We start from the raw sequence: 17118 nt of genomic DNA, 5'->3' as shown, positions 1-17118 counted from the left end.
TTCAATCAGAACCTTTCAGTTAATTGCTGGTTGACCTCAGACATTTCCTTTAAGTGAAACTGTCCTTCGCTCAGATCTCATCTGGGTTTCAGGGTTTAATTTGAGAATGCCCTTTCCATATGGCAGCTTGTGCATACGTTCCTGGTGGAGTTTTGCTTTGCTCCTATGCACAGCATTACGAGAGCCAGTGTGTGCCTGGAGCTTGCAGATCTCACAGCCATGTGCTGGGCTGCCCGTGAGGCTGGGGATAGCCATGGAGTTGGGCTGGGGACACACCATGGAGCTGGGCTGGGGACACACCATGGAGCTGGGCTGGGGACATGCTGTGGAGCTGGGCTGGGGGTATGCCATGGAGCTGGGCTGGGGATACCCCATGGAGCTGGGCTGGGGGTATGCCATGGAGCTGGGCTGGGGGTATGCCATGGAGCTGGACTGGGGGTATGCCATGGAGCTGGGCTGGGGGTATGCCATGGAGCTGGACTGGGGGTATGCCATGGAGCTGGGCTGCTGCCGGGCACTGGCACCACGGTTAAAGCAGGCAGGGCTGTAAACTGACGTCAGGGGTGTTTTCACAGTAGCCAGGCTGTTGCCAAGGGTGTTTTGGATGGAATCAGGCACGGCTTTGGTGCCTGGAGAGGCACGACAGCATTAACGAGACCTGGCCCAGCCCCTGCAGATGTGCAGTGCTGCAGCCCAGCGTGGCTGTCCCGGCAGATGTGCAGTGCTGCAGCCCAGCGTGGCTGTCCCGGCAGAGGGGTTGGCACCGTTGCCTCCATCCCACCCACGGGCACAGATTCCCCCGCTCCTCTGCACAAGTGCAGACCAGAGCTCATTTGTATTTAGTTTCCCTAATTCCTGTACTTAGCCATTTTAATTTTTTCAGACTGTATATCTTGATGAGGCCCAGATAAGCTACAAAGGGAAGCAGGCAGGAAACCACACGGGCAGTCCCTGACCCTGACTAACTGGAAACCATCTGCTTATTTGGGGAGGAAACCTCCATGGAAATCTCTTCTAGCAAGTCTGCCGCATTTGGGTTTTTCTTCCTTTCCCTCCAACTGTTGACTCTGAGTGTGTGTTTTCCACAGGCGAGATCAGGGAGGGTCAGCTGTGGCAGCTCTCATTTGTAGCAAAGGGTCTGGATTTCCCAAATGCCACGAGAAGGAAATGCTTCTGTATCAGAGCAAGTTTAATTTACACTTCATGCAGTCGGGAGACATTTTTTTGTCTGTAGATCTGCACTGATTGTGTCTTTTAGCCACTTATCATGCATTCAGACTGTGGCTTGCTGGAAGGAGTATTATTACTTTTTAATCTCTAATTTTTCACTGGTTTTGATTAATTTTTGTGACTCTCTTTGTCCCTCTGCGTCAAACAAACTGCTTATGCCTTTTTAATGGCCCGATTAGCACCAGGGAAGCACTGCTGATTTGGGGTAATGTTATTCCTGGTGTTCCCTTGTTTAAATGAGATAAGGAGTAAGAATGCTGCATTGCTATGTTTGGGATCCATCAAAGTCCAGTCTGGAGCCCTGCCTGAAGCAGACTGTAAATCTTTGGTCTTCATTCATGCATGTTGAAAAGGTGAGGGGAAATATTTTTGAGATGATGCTCCCTTTTCAGGAAGATTAAAGGATAAGAGAGGTTTGGAATATTTATTTTTGGAGCAAAACCATGTCCAGATAGAGCAGAGCCAGTGAAGAAATCCCAAGGTTTGTGTGTGACCCTGGGGCCATCAGCTACAGCACTCACACTTCACTCCCAGGTGTCTGTGGCCAGAATATATTCGGAAGTACTTTGTGGTTTTATCAGACTTACTGGCCAAGCTGCTAATCAGTGTTACATTAACCAGAGAACTCCCACATGCAATAAAAATCATAAGCTTTATTGGATTTTGAGATAGAAAGTATTCACATCCATCTCCTTTTATAAACTGCATTACATTTTGTTCTTTCAGAGCTCCCATCAGTACAACCCTTAGCAAATAAGATGGTGAAGGAGGTAGGTGGTAGATGGCTGTGAGCTGCTCTTTCTTGGGTGGTACAGCCTAGAGCTATAGAACTGCTTGAGCTGAGTTAAAGGGGTTGCTGACATTTCTGAAATGCTGAAAGAAAAAAAATATGTTGGTCCTTTCTAAATTATTATTTTCAGTTCAAATTAAAAAAAATGTTTGCGGCAGTTTAGAGCAACAAGCAACATAATGCTTTGAAGGAAAATAGGAAGAATTTGAAGAGCAGAAGTTGTTCTGAATAAAAGCAACGAGAATATGCTGTTTCATGGAAAATGTCTAAACAGCTGCTTGAACTTTGTCAGAATATTCACCCCTCTGCTGCCCCAGGCAAACAATTTGGCCAAGTAGACTTTACTTAGTCAGTACTTTGATGTCGCTCAGTCAACATTTTTGACCAAAAGATCTTTGACTGAAAAATGCCACACAATCCCAACCTTATTGAAGCGAAGAAATGGTGTTTTGCATTTCTAGCAACAGGCTGGGGCTCCTTGCACACAGACCTACAGTAGCTGCAGGCTTGTGTTAAGTGTGAGCTTTACCCCTGCAATTACGTGTGTGTAGCCAGGCGTGGACAGAGCAGTCCATGGAGTTCCTCACAGCAGCCAGCAGCGAAGCTGCATGGATCCCAGGGCCAAAACAATGTCATCTTCTGCTTTGTTCTCTCTGGCCTTATATTAAAACGTTTTATTAAAAATGTACTAAAAAACTTTGAGTATAAATGGCACGTGCTGTTGACTTTCCAAAAAATAATTTTCTACCAGCATCTAGAGTCTGTAAAATCGGTACAGGTCAGAGTAGTGAGACATAGAGCTCAACAGCATGGGAGTGAGATGCCAGGGTAGCTTCCTCTGTCTTCTGCACATGCCCACCTTTTCTAGAGCCTGATCAGGAAGATGAAGGATTTCAGATCTAATTCCCTGAGGCATCCTGTCTTCAGTGACCTAATCTGTGCAGGAGACTGTACTTTGGTCATTTGATTTTTATTTACCCAGTTTCAAGCTAAGGGTATAATAAAGCACATTATGCCAGTTGCGTGTGTGGTAATACTGAATATTTTGCTTTTACCACGGTAGTTGATTATAATGCACTTTTTAAGACTTGCTTTCTAAAAAAAGGAATATTTATACTTTTATGTGTTTGATTCACACAGTATAGTTTGCACAAGTCCTGTTATTAAGTGCATTGGTGGTTACATCTCAAAAGCCAAAAAACATGCTGAGTAGTGTTTTATCAGCACAAATCAGCTATTTTCACTAACCATAACAGTCAGGTTCTCCTGACTTCTAACTGCTCCCATTGTAAAAATTAGCAGTACAGTTGGGTATTCTTGAAACCCCAAATAGCCATCTGTAAGGACCTAAAACAGTTTGATGGGACAAATAATTACCCCCCCATCAGAATCCAGTGTCTAATCCAAACAGATCCTTCCTGAAATAATGCAATGCCTACTCCTTGTCTGAGTAACTGGAAAACAGCATGATTATAGTGGCACCGTTTGTGCCACCATAGTTAGGGGTTTAGAGCTTGACCTTAAGCATGGCTCTAGGTTGGGGCTTGTCAGGGAAGATCTTGCTCACACTGCCCACAAATACTCTTTTGATTTTCAAAAGAAAAGGAGAACATGTGTAGTGGTAATTAAACAAGAAAGCATAAAGGGCACCCAAAGTGTTTCGCCTGCAGAAAACCAAACCAAAAACCCTTTTATTGCCTTCTTAGTTGCTATGGCATTCTGCCAGCTCCTCCTTAGGATTATCAGGGCTGGGATGGGGAAACGCAGAATTGACCTGAAATCTTTGGCAGACCCTCCCTTCAGCCACAACCAAGCTCAGGCTCTATGTGGAAGTGCTAAGCAAAGCTTGCACACCATAGCACCCCAGAGAGCCTTGCTAGGGCTGTGAGAGAAAGCACAGAAGAGGAAAGTCAGAGGCCCACAAAGCTTATGGTCTTGTTTTGGAAAAGGTGAGTGTTAACTGGAAGGTTTGTGGCCCTCAAGTGCCCACAGATGTTAAAAGTCCCACTTGAGGGGACTCAGCATCACCATGAAGAAGGGCAGTGTTTCTGAGGCTGTTGCTGTTTCCCTTGTGGGTGAGGCTGCCTTGCTACCACAGGTTACAGGCAAGAGAGACTCGTGTGGCTTCTCCAAGGCCGGCAGAGTCCTGCCTGCCTGCCAGGGATGCAGCAAACTGGCCCCTGTGCCAGCTGTGCTGGCTGTGCCCCATCCCCAGACAATGGAGCCATCCATCACCAGTGCCTTCAGGAGAGAGTCTGCAGCGAGGTTGTGCAACACTTCCTGACCGCATCGGCCGCTCTGTCACCAGCGCCCTGGTTTGTGCCAGCAGCAGCCGGAATGGATCCGCCCGGGTGCCTGTGGACACGGGAGGTACGTGCTGGCTCCACCTGAGGGCTGGACAGGAGCTGCTGGCAGCTCTCCCAGCCTGCAGCCAGGTGTTAGAGAAAGAGGTACCCGTGCTGGTTGCAGCTACTCTGCTGTGAACCTAAGGATCTGGCTTGAACCAGCCCAAGATGGGAAGTTCAGAGCCAATACATGAATGTTCATCAGCATGAGATCATTTATGCTGCCCCATAAAATCAGCCAGTTCTCAGGCACTTGCACAGCAATGAAAGTTGTGCCTGTGCTTTTGTGGGAAGAGTTGAGCTAGCATTCGAGGGAGAGCAGTTACCCCAGGAAACACCGGGACACTGTTCTGCATTGTCAGAGTTTTCTGATTTATTTTTTTAACATTATACAGACAAAATAGTGGCTATTGTGTAGGCACGTGCTGTCTATTAACAGAGATCAGGAAAGGGAAATAAACCACGCATTACTGAAGAATAAGATCATGATTGTGGTCAAGTGGTGGCAGAAGTTTTTTTTCTCTTTGTCAAGCTGATTTGTAAACATTCTTCAAACAACTGTGCAGACAGCAGTGCCACAGCTTCTTGAAAGGAAAGCAAAGACAAGGAAAGATTCCTCTGCACAGATGTTTTACAGTAACTTCTTAGACCTGTCCCAAAGTTATCTGGTCATCTGAAGTTGTCATTCCAAGCTATGCTGCACATGTGGCATATTAGCAGCACAGTGTAATCAGGCTATAATTTAAATTTTATCTCCAGTGATGATAGCACTTAAAAACGTTTTGTGGTGGATTTACTCTGATGCATGGTAAGCTCCTGTTAGCATAAATGGGAGCAGTGCCTGCTGGGGAGGAGGAGAGACACCTTCTCCCCACCTTCAAGTCAAGAGTAATGGTTTTGCTTATGCTTATCACTTTGTGTGGGGTGCCAAAAGCAACATACAACTGAAAGTTTTTTTGGTTGGTTTGTTTGTTTTTTTGTTTTTAAATTCCTGTTGTCTTTTTTGTCACCTTTTTGACCATTTTTGATAGTTTGGTGCTGGAGAATCACAGGATAGGGCTGCTGTTTCAGAGGCTGGGTGTTGTGTCTTGCCATGCTTTCAAATCCCTGCCTATTTCCTGCCCTTGAGCAAGGCAGCCGCCAAAGCAAAGGGAAGCATGTGGCAAGTGTGCTCCAAAGATGTTGAAATTAATCACTTCAACCAGCTTGCATTCCAGCGTGGAAACCAAACTTGCCTTTGACTTTGGCTTCCCTGTGGAACTCATTTCTCTCCCCAAGAGTCCCCTCTAAGTCCCTTTTGTGTAGCTCAGAGTGTGACTTGCACCTCGGAGCTGATTTAGGACACAGGGTTTATCTGATCCCATATTCTGGCTCCACTGGTGGTCAGGAGCAGATGAAGGGTGGCAGGAAAGGCCTGAATATTTGGGGTTTGTTTTTTAGTGTGTGATTGCTTTGTCTTTGCAGACAAAATGAATGGGGCCCAGGGTTGCTGGCTTACGAGGTGGTGTAGCCACCAGTTCTCATTGACTGGTTTGGTCTGGCGTTCATGAGATGGGGTACATCATATCACAGACAAGTATTATAATTACCTCTAATAAGGGTGTTTACTCTTGTGAAGCAATTACTAAGCCACATTGGAAAATGCAGCCAGCATTTGAGCTACAAAATTAAAAGAAGCTCAGACTGAAGTTAGATGAAAGTGAACATATTTATCCATGTCTGACTTCCTACCATTTTGCACGCTCATATTGATTTCTTTTGACACGGTCTTCTTTTATTGAGTACCATATATTTTTTTAAATCCCTTACCGATAGCAGTACCTGCTAAGGGCAATTGTAAAAGGAAGCTAAAGTATATTAAACCTGCCTGGAGTCAAAATGTAATGTAACACCTGTCGTCTGCAATTTGTCATCACTTCATAGATACTTTTTCTTTTTTAATAACAGTTTTGGATTTCCCTGAGTTTTGACCTTAGGATACTGTATAATCCAAGAAAAGCAAGGAAACTAAACCACATTCTTTAACGCAGCTTTATGGTGTCAAGGTGTGAAATCACTGAGAATGAGCCCAAAGAAAATACTTCCTTTAGTGCTGCAGTGTTTACACAAATGAATGTATTTTTGCAAGGGAAGAAAAAAGAGTAGTCTTAAGAACCACATTTTTAATAGGAAAGAAATGAACACAGGTGCAAATTGTAACTTCTGCTACAGTTTCTTGTACAGACATTCCTAGAAACCTGTGAAGAGTCTTGGCACAGTGACTGTAATTAATGTTCTTACCCCTGCGAGCCCTGGTCTGGGAGGCTGTCAGGGTGGAGCCTGGTTATGGCAGCTGCTGCCCCTCTTCTCTTCTTGCACATTTCTATATGTGAAGAGAGACCAGGGCTAGGGAGTGTGAAGCTGTTTATTTGAACAGATAATCTCCTGCAGATTATTTCTGTAAACTCTGCTGAGAGGGACAGGGTCTCCTTCTTGGTATAACGTTTTGTTGCAATAAAAGGGAGTTTGTCTCTTCAGTAAACTCTTACCAGGATACCTGGAGGCTCTCAGCTTATACAGGTGAGGTGTTGCTCAGTAAAATGCAGCTGAAGACCTTGTTCAGGCCTGTCTCCCGTTCTGCCTTTGAATTCAGCTGGCCATGGGGAAGGAGCTTTTCCAGTGGCTTGCTGACAGGAGGGGCGTGGTGAATTGTTTTTGCATAGGGTCAGACTGGTGGCAACTCCTGCTGATGAGCCCTGAACGCTTGTAAGGGCAGTAATAGATGACTGGTGTTAGTTGTATGGAAATGAAGGTTCTGGACCTATGTTTTGTAGTATGTGTCTGTTCTCTCTGGCTTTATTTTGGGGTCCTTAGGCAGGCTAAAATCTTGCTGTCTGTGGCATAGAAGTCCTTGATGTGATACAGTGTTATGGCTGGCTGTGAGAACAATGTAAAGAAGAAAAGCTGAAAAGTGAGACCCCTTCCCACCACGGAGAATAGATTGGTAGAATTACTTGGTTTGGAAAAGGCCTGTAAGATTATTGATCCAATCATTAACTCACCAATGCCAAGTCCACCACTAAACCATGTATCTAACTACCACATCTACACATATTTCAAGAACCTCTAGGGATGGTGACTCCACCACTTGCCTGGGTAGCTTGTTCCAATGCTTTGCAACTCTTTCACTAATATCCAATCTAAACCTCCTCTGGCGAAGAGAAGGGGCCAGTCCATTCAACTTTGCTCCTTGTGGGTTTGGGTTATCAAAATTCATACTGACTACCACATGCCATCATGGTACTGTCAGTGCTTATGCTGTCTGCGCACAAAGGCAAGTGGTGTCTGTTCAGTTAGGGCAGTCTCTTGCAAATGTACTGTATTTAAAGAATGTAACATTGTTGGTGCTTCTCTTAGCAAGGGGCACCTCCTCATCTGAGCGAATAACAGTGGAAGGGAGCTCACATGACTGATCCTCCCTGCAAAGGGAAGGACAGAACCACACTAGGAAACAAAAGTTTGGAGTTTTCGATGCAGTTCCTGATTCCAATGTGCTCAGAAGGCTGTCCAGGCAGTGGAGGGTGATGTGTTACAGAGCCAGTGTTGTCAGCTGGTGCCTCACTGCTGGTGGTGCCTGGGAGTGTGTGTGTGTTCCCAGCTCGAGCATCCTGCTTGGCTCCCTTAGCCTCTCACCAATGTCACGTGTGTAGTTCTAGCTAGAAAGTGGGTGGAAATGGAAACAAACATCAGTGGCATAGTGAATCCAGCCAAAATTAAATACAGTACAGGCACAAACTGCAGTTCCATGACGTTCATCGTTGAGTTGGGGTTTGCTCACCTCTCTTTTCTGTGGGAATGCTGAAGTCAGGTTTCTCCTGTGGGAGCACATGGAGGCATGGGGAGTGGGTACATGTAAAACAGTGCAACAGTCCCTTCCCCAGATAATTCTTGGCTTTGGATTTTAGATAGACCACAAACCCTTAGCTTATTACAAATAATCCTGATCACTCCCGTAATGATACACTACATTATATATTCTCCTAAATTTAATCATTCAATATCTCACTTCCTTCCCTGTAGGCATGTACTATTATATTTTACATATGGCTTCCAGCTGCTTTTCATTGTGGCCTTCAAATCATATTTCAGTACAGTGTGATCTAAGACCAGTCACTTTATCATTTAAAGTCAACTTCCATCACAGTCGTTTTCTTGCCGGCTTTCTACCGGGCCAGTGAATTTGTTTCAAAAAGATAAGTTTGTCTATGGGGAGGAAGTCTGCCTGAATGAACCTTCATGAAGCAGCATCTTCCAGAGATACTCTGTTCTCAGATGTTGAAAGGTACCCATGCCTATAGAGTTTAAAAATTAAATCTCTTGAAGGAATGAAAAGAATAAATCCTCTGGGCATGGAAGGAAATGTGTATCTTCACATTTGATTTGAAAGTAGATGAGAAGTCAGGAAGGGGAAGGGAAGTCAGCTCCAGATGGTGCTGGCTGTGGAGGAGGAGGCGGCTGCCCCACCTGTGGCTGGAGAGCAGTGGGGAAGGGCATGGGGGATGGAAATGGGAATGGGGAAGGGGAGCATGGGGCATCTGTGCCACAAAGTGCACCCGTCTGAGCCCAGCACCAGCTTTCCCTGGGAAAAGGAAAGCTGAGCATGGCCGCTGTTGTTATCCCTTGTCTCAGAAGCCCATCATGTACACGGTGCTTTGTGGTAGCTCCGGCCAGCCCTGAGGGCTCACCTGCACTGGGAAATGCGCTGCCCCCTGCACACAGAAGGGCAGTGCTGTTCCCTGCAGTGCTCTTTCCTTCTTAGCAGTGCAGAGGCAGAGCAGCACTGACCCAAACCCCAAAATTATATGGCAGGGTGTGTGCAGCAATTTGTGAAGCTGCTGGAAATTTTATCTGTAGATGCAGGAGCCTAATAATGACCCGAGATCTGAAAATCTGGAGCTCCAAGAATGGTCCATTTCCTATGTGAGGCTGTGGCATGCAGAGCCGGACATGAAGGAAGCCAATCACTCAAATTGGCCAGCATGCTCATCAGTCAAGTGTAGTTTAAAGCAAATACTTAAGGTAATATAGACTTCATCTTGTACCATGTGCTCAGCAGTTATCTGGTTTGTGCTAAATAACCTGTCCTGTCAGAAGGAACTGCAAAACTGACCAGAACCCAGATCTGAAGGACATCCTGTGCATTTATCTATCTCTCTGCATATGGCTAAAATTCTGTTGCTGAAAAATATTGTGTGGCTGACATCCTTTGTTAATGCTACTGGCAATCCAGAGGAAACCCCCAGAAGTTAGTAAAATAATGAGATTCATCTGTTATAAGAGAAGATTTAGGTTTTTTCATTACCTAAGATAACAGGAGGTGAAATAAAATGCAACCTTTTTCTAGTATTTTACAATGATAACTCCAGGTTTCGCATTTTCTCTTCTCGAGAAGGTGGAGAGGTCACTCTGGAAAAGGAAGGGTTAATTGAAATTATTCTTCCCTCCCGCACTCAGCCCTCTCTTTGGTTGATTGCTTTATAGATGCTGTAGGCATCTCTCATCTCCTCCAAATTAAACATTTTACTGCTGCTGATCCCGTATTGTTGGATTTTTTTCATCATTATATTTGATTGGAAGTCTTGTAACATTTTTCAAGCTGGATCATTTCTCATGCTATTTGTCAACTGAAAAGGGAAAAAAAAGCCCCCTTCCAACTCCAACAAGAATGAACTGAATAATTCACACCCTTTCTGGATGTGTTTCTATCTCTGTTAGATGCTACTTGAATCCAGCTTCTGATTAGCAATGCTTGCAGCTTTCTGTGTGACGCTGTCTGTAAGTTCCCTGGCAGTTTATTTGTGGTGTTAAATCCTTTTTATTTTGGCTGCTCTGGGCCTTACTTTGTCAGGGGACAGGACCAGAAAGCACAACAGGGGAGATTAGGTAGGGTCTGTGTGACAAATTTATGGGGCTTAGTGCCTGGCTAGAGCCAGCGATGCTGGGCTCTGCTGCTTTCAGTGCTCCCTGCTGACGTAGGTACGGATCCCACCCTCATCTGTAACCCTCTATTTGGAAACGTCAGCCCTTTGCTTTGAAAGCAATCCATGGACAAAAAAGAAATCCTCAAAGAGCAGCTGAGCGATTCCATTCGTTGGAACATGATGCTCTTTTATTGCAAGAGATGTAATAAAACATAAACCAGAGTATCTGTCATTTCCATTTGAACTCCCTCTTTTCCCCCGCTCCTTGGTGAGCCATTTCTATGGCACCCTCAGTATTTACGTGCTTGGGAGGAAAATGTTCATATTGGCACCGAAACAAGTTTGCCGTGTTTCTGCCCAGCCTCAGCTCTTGCCCGCGGGGTGGCAAGTCCTGTGCTGGCACCTGCTCTTGGCTGCTCCTTGTTGGGGCGTTCCTGCCGCTGTCCTGGCATGGCTGTGCCCCTGGGGACAGCGGGCAGCGCTGCCAGCAGCAGGATGTGCAGCTGTGTCCTTGCACTGCCAGCCCTCGCTCACCGGGGCATCGGGTGCTGAGTCCTGCTCTGTGCCCGAGGAGCTGCAGTCCCTGGGGGAGCAGGGACTGCTCCCAGCCGGGTCCCTGTCACACCTGGTCCCTGTCACAGCCGGGTCCCTGTCACAGCCGGGTCCCTGTCGCAGCCGAGTCCCTGTCACAGCATCCCTGCGGGCTCAGCTCCCCGGGCACGCTGCGCTGGGCAGTTCCTGGGGACTGCGATCTGCTTCCCAAAAGCTGTGACTGGAGATGGCTGATGTTACATGGCAGGAACGTTTGATGAAGGAAATGAATAAAGGGCTCTTCAGCATAGAGCTTTTTCATTTATTTGTGTAACAGGCTGATACTGCACAGCGGACTTCCCTCTTGCGGTAATAACTTGACTAGTGTAGCATTTTACTGGGGGCTCAGAATGTGTGTGAAACTCAGTGCAAGTTCTCAGCACATTTCCATTATTAATCCTTGGGTTTTTTTCTATTTTTTTTTTCTTTAGAGTGCTTTAATGTAGGGTTGATTCTCTGGATAGTACAGTTTGCAACAAAGACATTTTCTTCCTGGATAAAGAGCCAGAATTCCTTCTTACTTGTGGAAGAAAAGAGTTATCCATATTGATTTTGTTAGCTTTGAGTGTCAAGCTCTAATAATTATTTCCCTGCATCTGAAGAAACCTCTGGGCAAATACAGCCCTCAATCCTGTAGGGGATTTTTTCTGTTAATCTCCCTTGTATAGATTGGGTTTTAAAGAAAGCATATGGAGCTCCTCTGTGTTTTGAACAATTCAGAGCAGGTATTTTTTCCCCTGGAATAAGAGCTGCACGAGGCCCTTTCTTAGTCATTTTAAGTGGCTGTTAGGAAGATTAAGAGCTACATATGCTTTCTTTAAATTTGCCGAAAAGGAGATACTGTGGGTGAAAATCTGTTACAAGACTGTGAAGTGTGTTTGCCCAGAGGGTGTCTCAGAATGGAGGGCTATTATTATTTGAACTCAGAACTCCTCAACTAGTGAAATTACCACAGATGTAATACAGAGAAATCTGTTTAGGAGACACATTAAAGCCACCTATGTCAAGCAACTGAATTGACTGTGCTGTCTCTCTTGAGAGAAGGGAAATCTTAACAAATCTCTGCACTTCTGCTATTTTCTTTCTTCCATAAAGCAGCTGTGATGGATTTTAATGCAAAATCATTATTCATAAAGTAGCACCTGACAATCCCACATGTGCCTAGGCCTTTGTGGTACTTGAAATCTTGAAGAAATGGTCAAAGTGTCTAGCCTGGAAAGATGAGAGGAAACAAGGATGGGGAGAAGAGGAGCAAAGCAGGAGAATGACTTTTCTGAGATGGGGCAACTGGCCACTCTTCATGAGAATGAGACAATAATACCTTTTGACTTAATTTTTATTTTGGCTATTTTATATTTCTTTTTATTGCTTACATTTTGTATTTCTTACTTATTGTGTGGATTTACGTTTGTTTTATATAGTTTGCCTTTTATATCACTTCCTCCTTTCATTTTGTAGATGTGCAGACAGGTATAGCTGTCTTACAGGTGAGAAGGACAGTGGACAATGTATATTAATTGTACTTTTCTTGACCAGAACAAAGTAGGTCCTGTGTGCAGACCTGTACAAGTGCCCTTATGTCAACCACAGAGGAGGTCAGCATGTGAAGTGTGTGTCTGTTTGATCTTATAGGTGCTGCACAGACAGCAGTCCCAGCCTGCCAAGGAGAATTCCCCACCTAGAGAAGAGGCTCCTCCTCCACCTGCTGAGGACAGTTGTGCCAAAAAGCCAAGATCCCGTACCAAGATCTCCTTGGAAGCTCTAGGCATCCTTCAAAGCTTTATTCACGACGTGGGTCTCTACCCCGACCAGGAAGCCATCCACACCCTCTCTGCTCAGCTGGATCTCCCCAAACACACCATCATCAAATTCTTCCAGAACCAGCGTTACCACGTAAAGCACCACGGGAAGCTAAAAGAGCACTTGGGAACGGTGGTTGACGTGGCAGAGTACAAGGATGAGGAGCTGCTGACGGAGTCGGAGGAGAACGACAGTGAGGAAGGCTCTGAGGAAATGTACAAAGTAGAGGCTGAGGAGGAGAATCCCGACAAAAGCAAGGCAGCTCCAGCAGACATCGACCAGAGATAATGTGAGATAGGAGTGCAGAAAGCAATACATTGATCCAAGGATTTTTTCTGGTTTTATTTCTGATTTTTTTCCTCATTTTACTTTTTGTTTGTTTGTTTGCGTTGCGCATGATCCATGTGCAAACCGAATGAATTCAGCATTGCCCGATCAGACATCGCCTTGACACAGACACTCGAGTGTTACACTTCCTACATCTGACTGAAGCAATCGTTGTAGTCACATAGGATTATGCCTTCATCAATCTTGCACTTATGAAAGGGACAGCTAGCAAGTAAATGGGAAGAAAAAGTCCTATGAAATCAGTGAAGGGAAATTTACAACTTTGTGTGTGTATATATATATTTACATAAAATATATATATATTAAATTGCATGGGACGGAACTTTTCAACCTGAAAGTATAGACTGTGAAATGAGTTCTTTAAAGAGGAGACTTGTTTATGTATTAAAACCACTTCACAATGAGTTGCTTTGGCTTTTTGATAAACTGCCGCCTGCTCTCAGGGTGTGGTGACTATTTTTGAATTCCTATTTATTTTCTATGTTTATCCCTGATTTTTTTTTTTTCATTATTATATGGCTTCCTATCTGGCAACTTGATGGGTAATTTTTGAGGTATTTAAAGACGTAAATCAACACTGCCAAAAAAAGAAAAGAGAGAAAAAAGAGAGAAAATGGAAAAACAAATCAGGGCACCTTAAAAAGAAAACTAGTAAGTTAAAAGTACTTTGAACACAGTGCACACTTTAAAGGATACAGCATGTTCCACTCTCCAGATAGTCCTTTCTGTAGTGAACAGATGAGTTTTCATGGGATTCAGAATGACTAAAGCTGAAATGCAGTGCATAGAAGACTTGACCATTAACGAGGTCTTTATAGAAAGAGAAAAAAGATAAATGTGTTGGGATTTGATGTATGGAATTCATACTATCAACCACATTTTATCGTGGATTTTATTTACCTGTTCTCTGTTTCAGGTCTTAAAATTTATAAGCTTCCTTCTTGTTGTTGCTTTTTGTTTATACTGAAGTGAAACACACACACAGACACAGACACACACACGCACACACACACTCTCACACGTGTAAAGTTACATTGCGACACAAAAAGCCACAATCCCGAGAATCCTGCCCAGGTAAATTGCTGCCAGCCCGAGGGTTTGCGTTGCTGACTGGCCGCTCGCCCTCCTCGCAGCGTGCCCGTGTTTCTGGTGTAGCTGGGCTCCCTCCTTGGTGCCCCGTGTTCTGTGCCATCACTGGAGTGTTGTCAGCCGCAGGTGCCCGCTCCGGGCCCGGCTGCGCTCCTGGCCCTCCGGGGCGAAGGCTCCGCAGCACCCAGGCAGCAGCTACGGTACAGAGAGCAGAGCCAAGCCCGAGTGACTCTTCGATGGCCTGAGCGCTAAAGCCGCGATCTGCCAGAGCACCCACCTGCTCTGAGGCTCCCTGTCGAGAGAGAGACGCCAAGTAGCATTTTACTTTTCATTTACTTTTCACTCCGTGCAATGATTTCCGAGACAAAGACCTCACCTTGCAGCTGGATTGATTTCAGATGCCTGTAAACTGCAGCCATAACGGTACCAACAAGGCTTCTGGCTTTTTTCTTCCTTTTTTCACATGGGCTTTTCATGTCATCTTGACAAAGACCTCATGCAATATCACTTTGAAAGTTACTTTCTGTTTACTACACCAGGCAATGTAATATAACTGTTAATACTATTTATATATTTGAAAGGTATAAAAGGTAGGAGTTAAAAACGAAAAACAAACCTCTACGTGTAGATACTTACTCAGAACAGACAATATACAGGGAGAAGACGTTGCAATACAAGCTAATTCTAGCTGCTCAGTAACCTCTGGAGTTTTTATGAGATTTTTTCAGAGCTAATGTTTGAAACATGAGAATCTCTGCATAAATTTCATATACCTTTGCAAAATTATGGTGGGTTGCTTACTTAATGCCCCTCTTGCTCTTCATCCTTTAGTTCTGTAGTATGCTGCAGCTTTAATCAGAATTTCGATGGTTGCTGCTTTATGTTTCTCTCAGAGCTACGCTTTCAAAACTGTCTTCTTATCCTGTAGCTGAAATCACTCCATACATTTGAAAGGAAACTGAATTTTGCCAAGTTATGTAAGTTGTTCATCTGATGATGGCATCAACATTTGGTATCTTTTACACTTCAACCAAAAATTTTATTAGGTATTTTTTCAATGCTGAGTCTTGCCTTTTTATTTTTAATTTCACTGCCAATTTTGCAGTGGTTCTAAGTGAATCTGTGGGCATTTTAGCCTGTGGTCTTGCCAGAACTTTGCGAATTACAATGCATATATGTCTATTTATTCAATATCCATCATATAATATCTATTTGGAGAAAGAAACTTTTCTTGTAGTGCCTCTTAACAAAGCACAATTTTCCGCCTTTTTTGTGAAATAAAAAATAAAAAAAACAAATTGTGTTTTATTGCGGTATCAACAATGTGAATAAGGATTAACATATTGTAAATGTTCATTTTTCCATGTAAATCAACTTTATCTTCGTTATCACTAAGTGATAATTAATTTTTAACTTATGTGCATTGTTAGGCTGTTAGAATTTTTTGGTTGTTGAAATAAAACGCATTCAATAAATATGACTTAATTTGTCAAGTAATTTACTGGGCCTTCTTTGTTTTGTCCTGAATTCAAGTGGAACAAGGTCTGCAAGATGGAGGGGGCGTATTTGCCTATTGAAAAAAGGTTTGATTGGTGTTACTGGGTCTTGAAAACCTGCAGAAGTCCCCTGGAGCTGGCACAGGTGACAAATGTGTATCACCAGGACTATCCTGTTGTGTTAGTGGCTTTCTGTGCACACGTAGGTGCCTGCACAGGGTGTTTCTGGTGGGGTCAGGAAGGTGGGGGTGCCTTCAGCCTGTCAGAGAATAAACTCAAAACACACACATAAAGATCCACTTCCAGTCTGCTGTCTTCTTCTGCTGGTAGATTTTTTTCTGTTTATAATTAAAAAGCCACAAATGACTGCGTGTCAGGAAACTTTTGGAGCACACATGTCCATGGTTAATGGACATAATAAAAGGCTTTATTATATTTATAGCAGGGCATCCTACTGAGTGCGTAGAGGAATGCCGGAAGGATTGATGTATCTGAGAAATGTGTGAAATGTTTTTGGGGAGAATACAGATAAATGGAAAAAATTGCTCAAAATTCTTAAGCTAACAAAGTGGTAAGTGCCTGGATTCAATCCTAGGACACAAATCATACACTGCATGTCATACTTGAGTTGTCTAGGAATTGAGGTAGAGCAATTTTTAAAAGCATTTATTATTTTTTCTATAGTTCCAATACAATAGTTCTTCCCTTTTTTGTGGCTTATTTATATTCTGTATAAAATATCTATATGCTCTCTTGAAAAAAAATGGGGCGGGGGGGGTGGGGGGTGGAAGGAATAACCCCATCTTTGTGTACCCAGCCACCTGCGTGCCACGTGTATTTAATCTGAAACCAGATAAAACCAAGCACCTTCCTGTGTGCTCAGGGAATGCCCAGGCACCCGAAGCAGTGCACAGCATTTGTGGGGTGCTGTGCATTGGGGTGCACAACTGCTGTCCCTGCACTCACCTCTGAGGGGTCCTGGGCTACCTGCACCCTTCCCACGGGAGCACTCGGCTGGCACGGCCGGATCTGCTGCCTGCCTCTGCTGCCTCTGCTGCCTCTGCTCTGGGCAGTCTTTTGCCCCAAGGCTGAGGCTCCACTGGCCTTCACGGGCATGGGAGGTGACAGAGGGCATAAACTGGCCTTGAAAACTGCACCTGCAGGTGCTGTAAAGGTCCTGATGGTGTTGGATTGGGTGTCCTTTCTGCCTGCCCGTAGGACAAGAAACTAAAGGAGAAGCAGCTCTCACTTCACTGGTAGAGAATTTTATACATGAGCCCTGTGTGTGTATGTGTAGCTAAATAATAACTCATACACACATATTTTAATTGGGGGGAAAAAAATCCTATAAACATATGGGTTCTTCTTCCAAACCGTAAAAAAAAAAATCATTTAATAGCTGCTATAGCATAAATATTTCTATTAATGCTTCTACTTCTCTATACATGCTGCTGCTCCTATTTGTTGTT

The 17118-nt window shown here is 44.3% G+C and overlaps 1 protein-coding gene across 1 annotated transcript in view; it reads left to right on the top strand.

Moving 5' to 3' along the window:
- SATB2 (SATB homeobox 2) overlaps positions 1-15650 on the top strand; it is a 129307-nt gene extending 113657 nt beyond the window's left edge. Inside the window, exon 11 of the mRNA XM_014879499.2 lies at positions 12549-15650. Within this exon, the coding sequence (XP_014734985.1) occupies positions 12549-13004 (456 nt within the window). The 3' untranslated portion in view covers positions 13005-15650. The remainder of the gene's footprint in view (positions 1-12548) is intronic.
- The last annotated feature ends 1468 nt before the right edge of the window (positions 15651-17118 follow it).

Source organism: Sturnus vulgaris, chromosome 7 (assembly GCF_052056855.1).
Source record: "Sturnus vulgaris isolate bStuVul1 chromosome 7, bStuVul1.hap1, whole genome shotgun sequence".
Classification (NCBI taxonomy): Eukaryota; Metazoa; Chordata; class Aves; order Passeriformes; family Sturnidae; genus Sturnus; species Sturnus vulgaris.
This window is presented reverse-complemented; position numbering and strand designations above follow the sequence as displayed.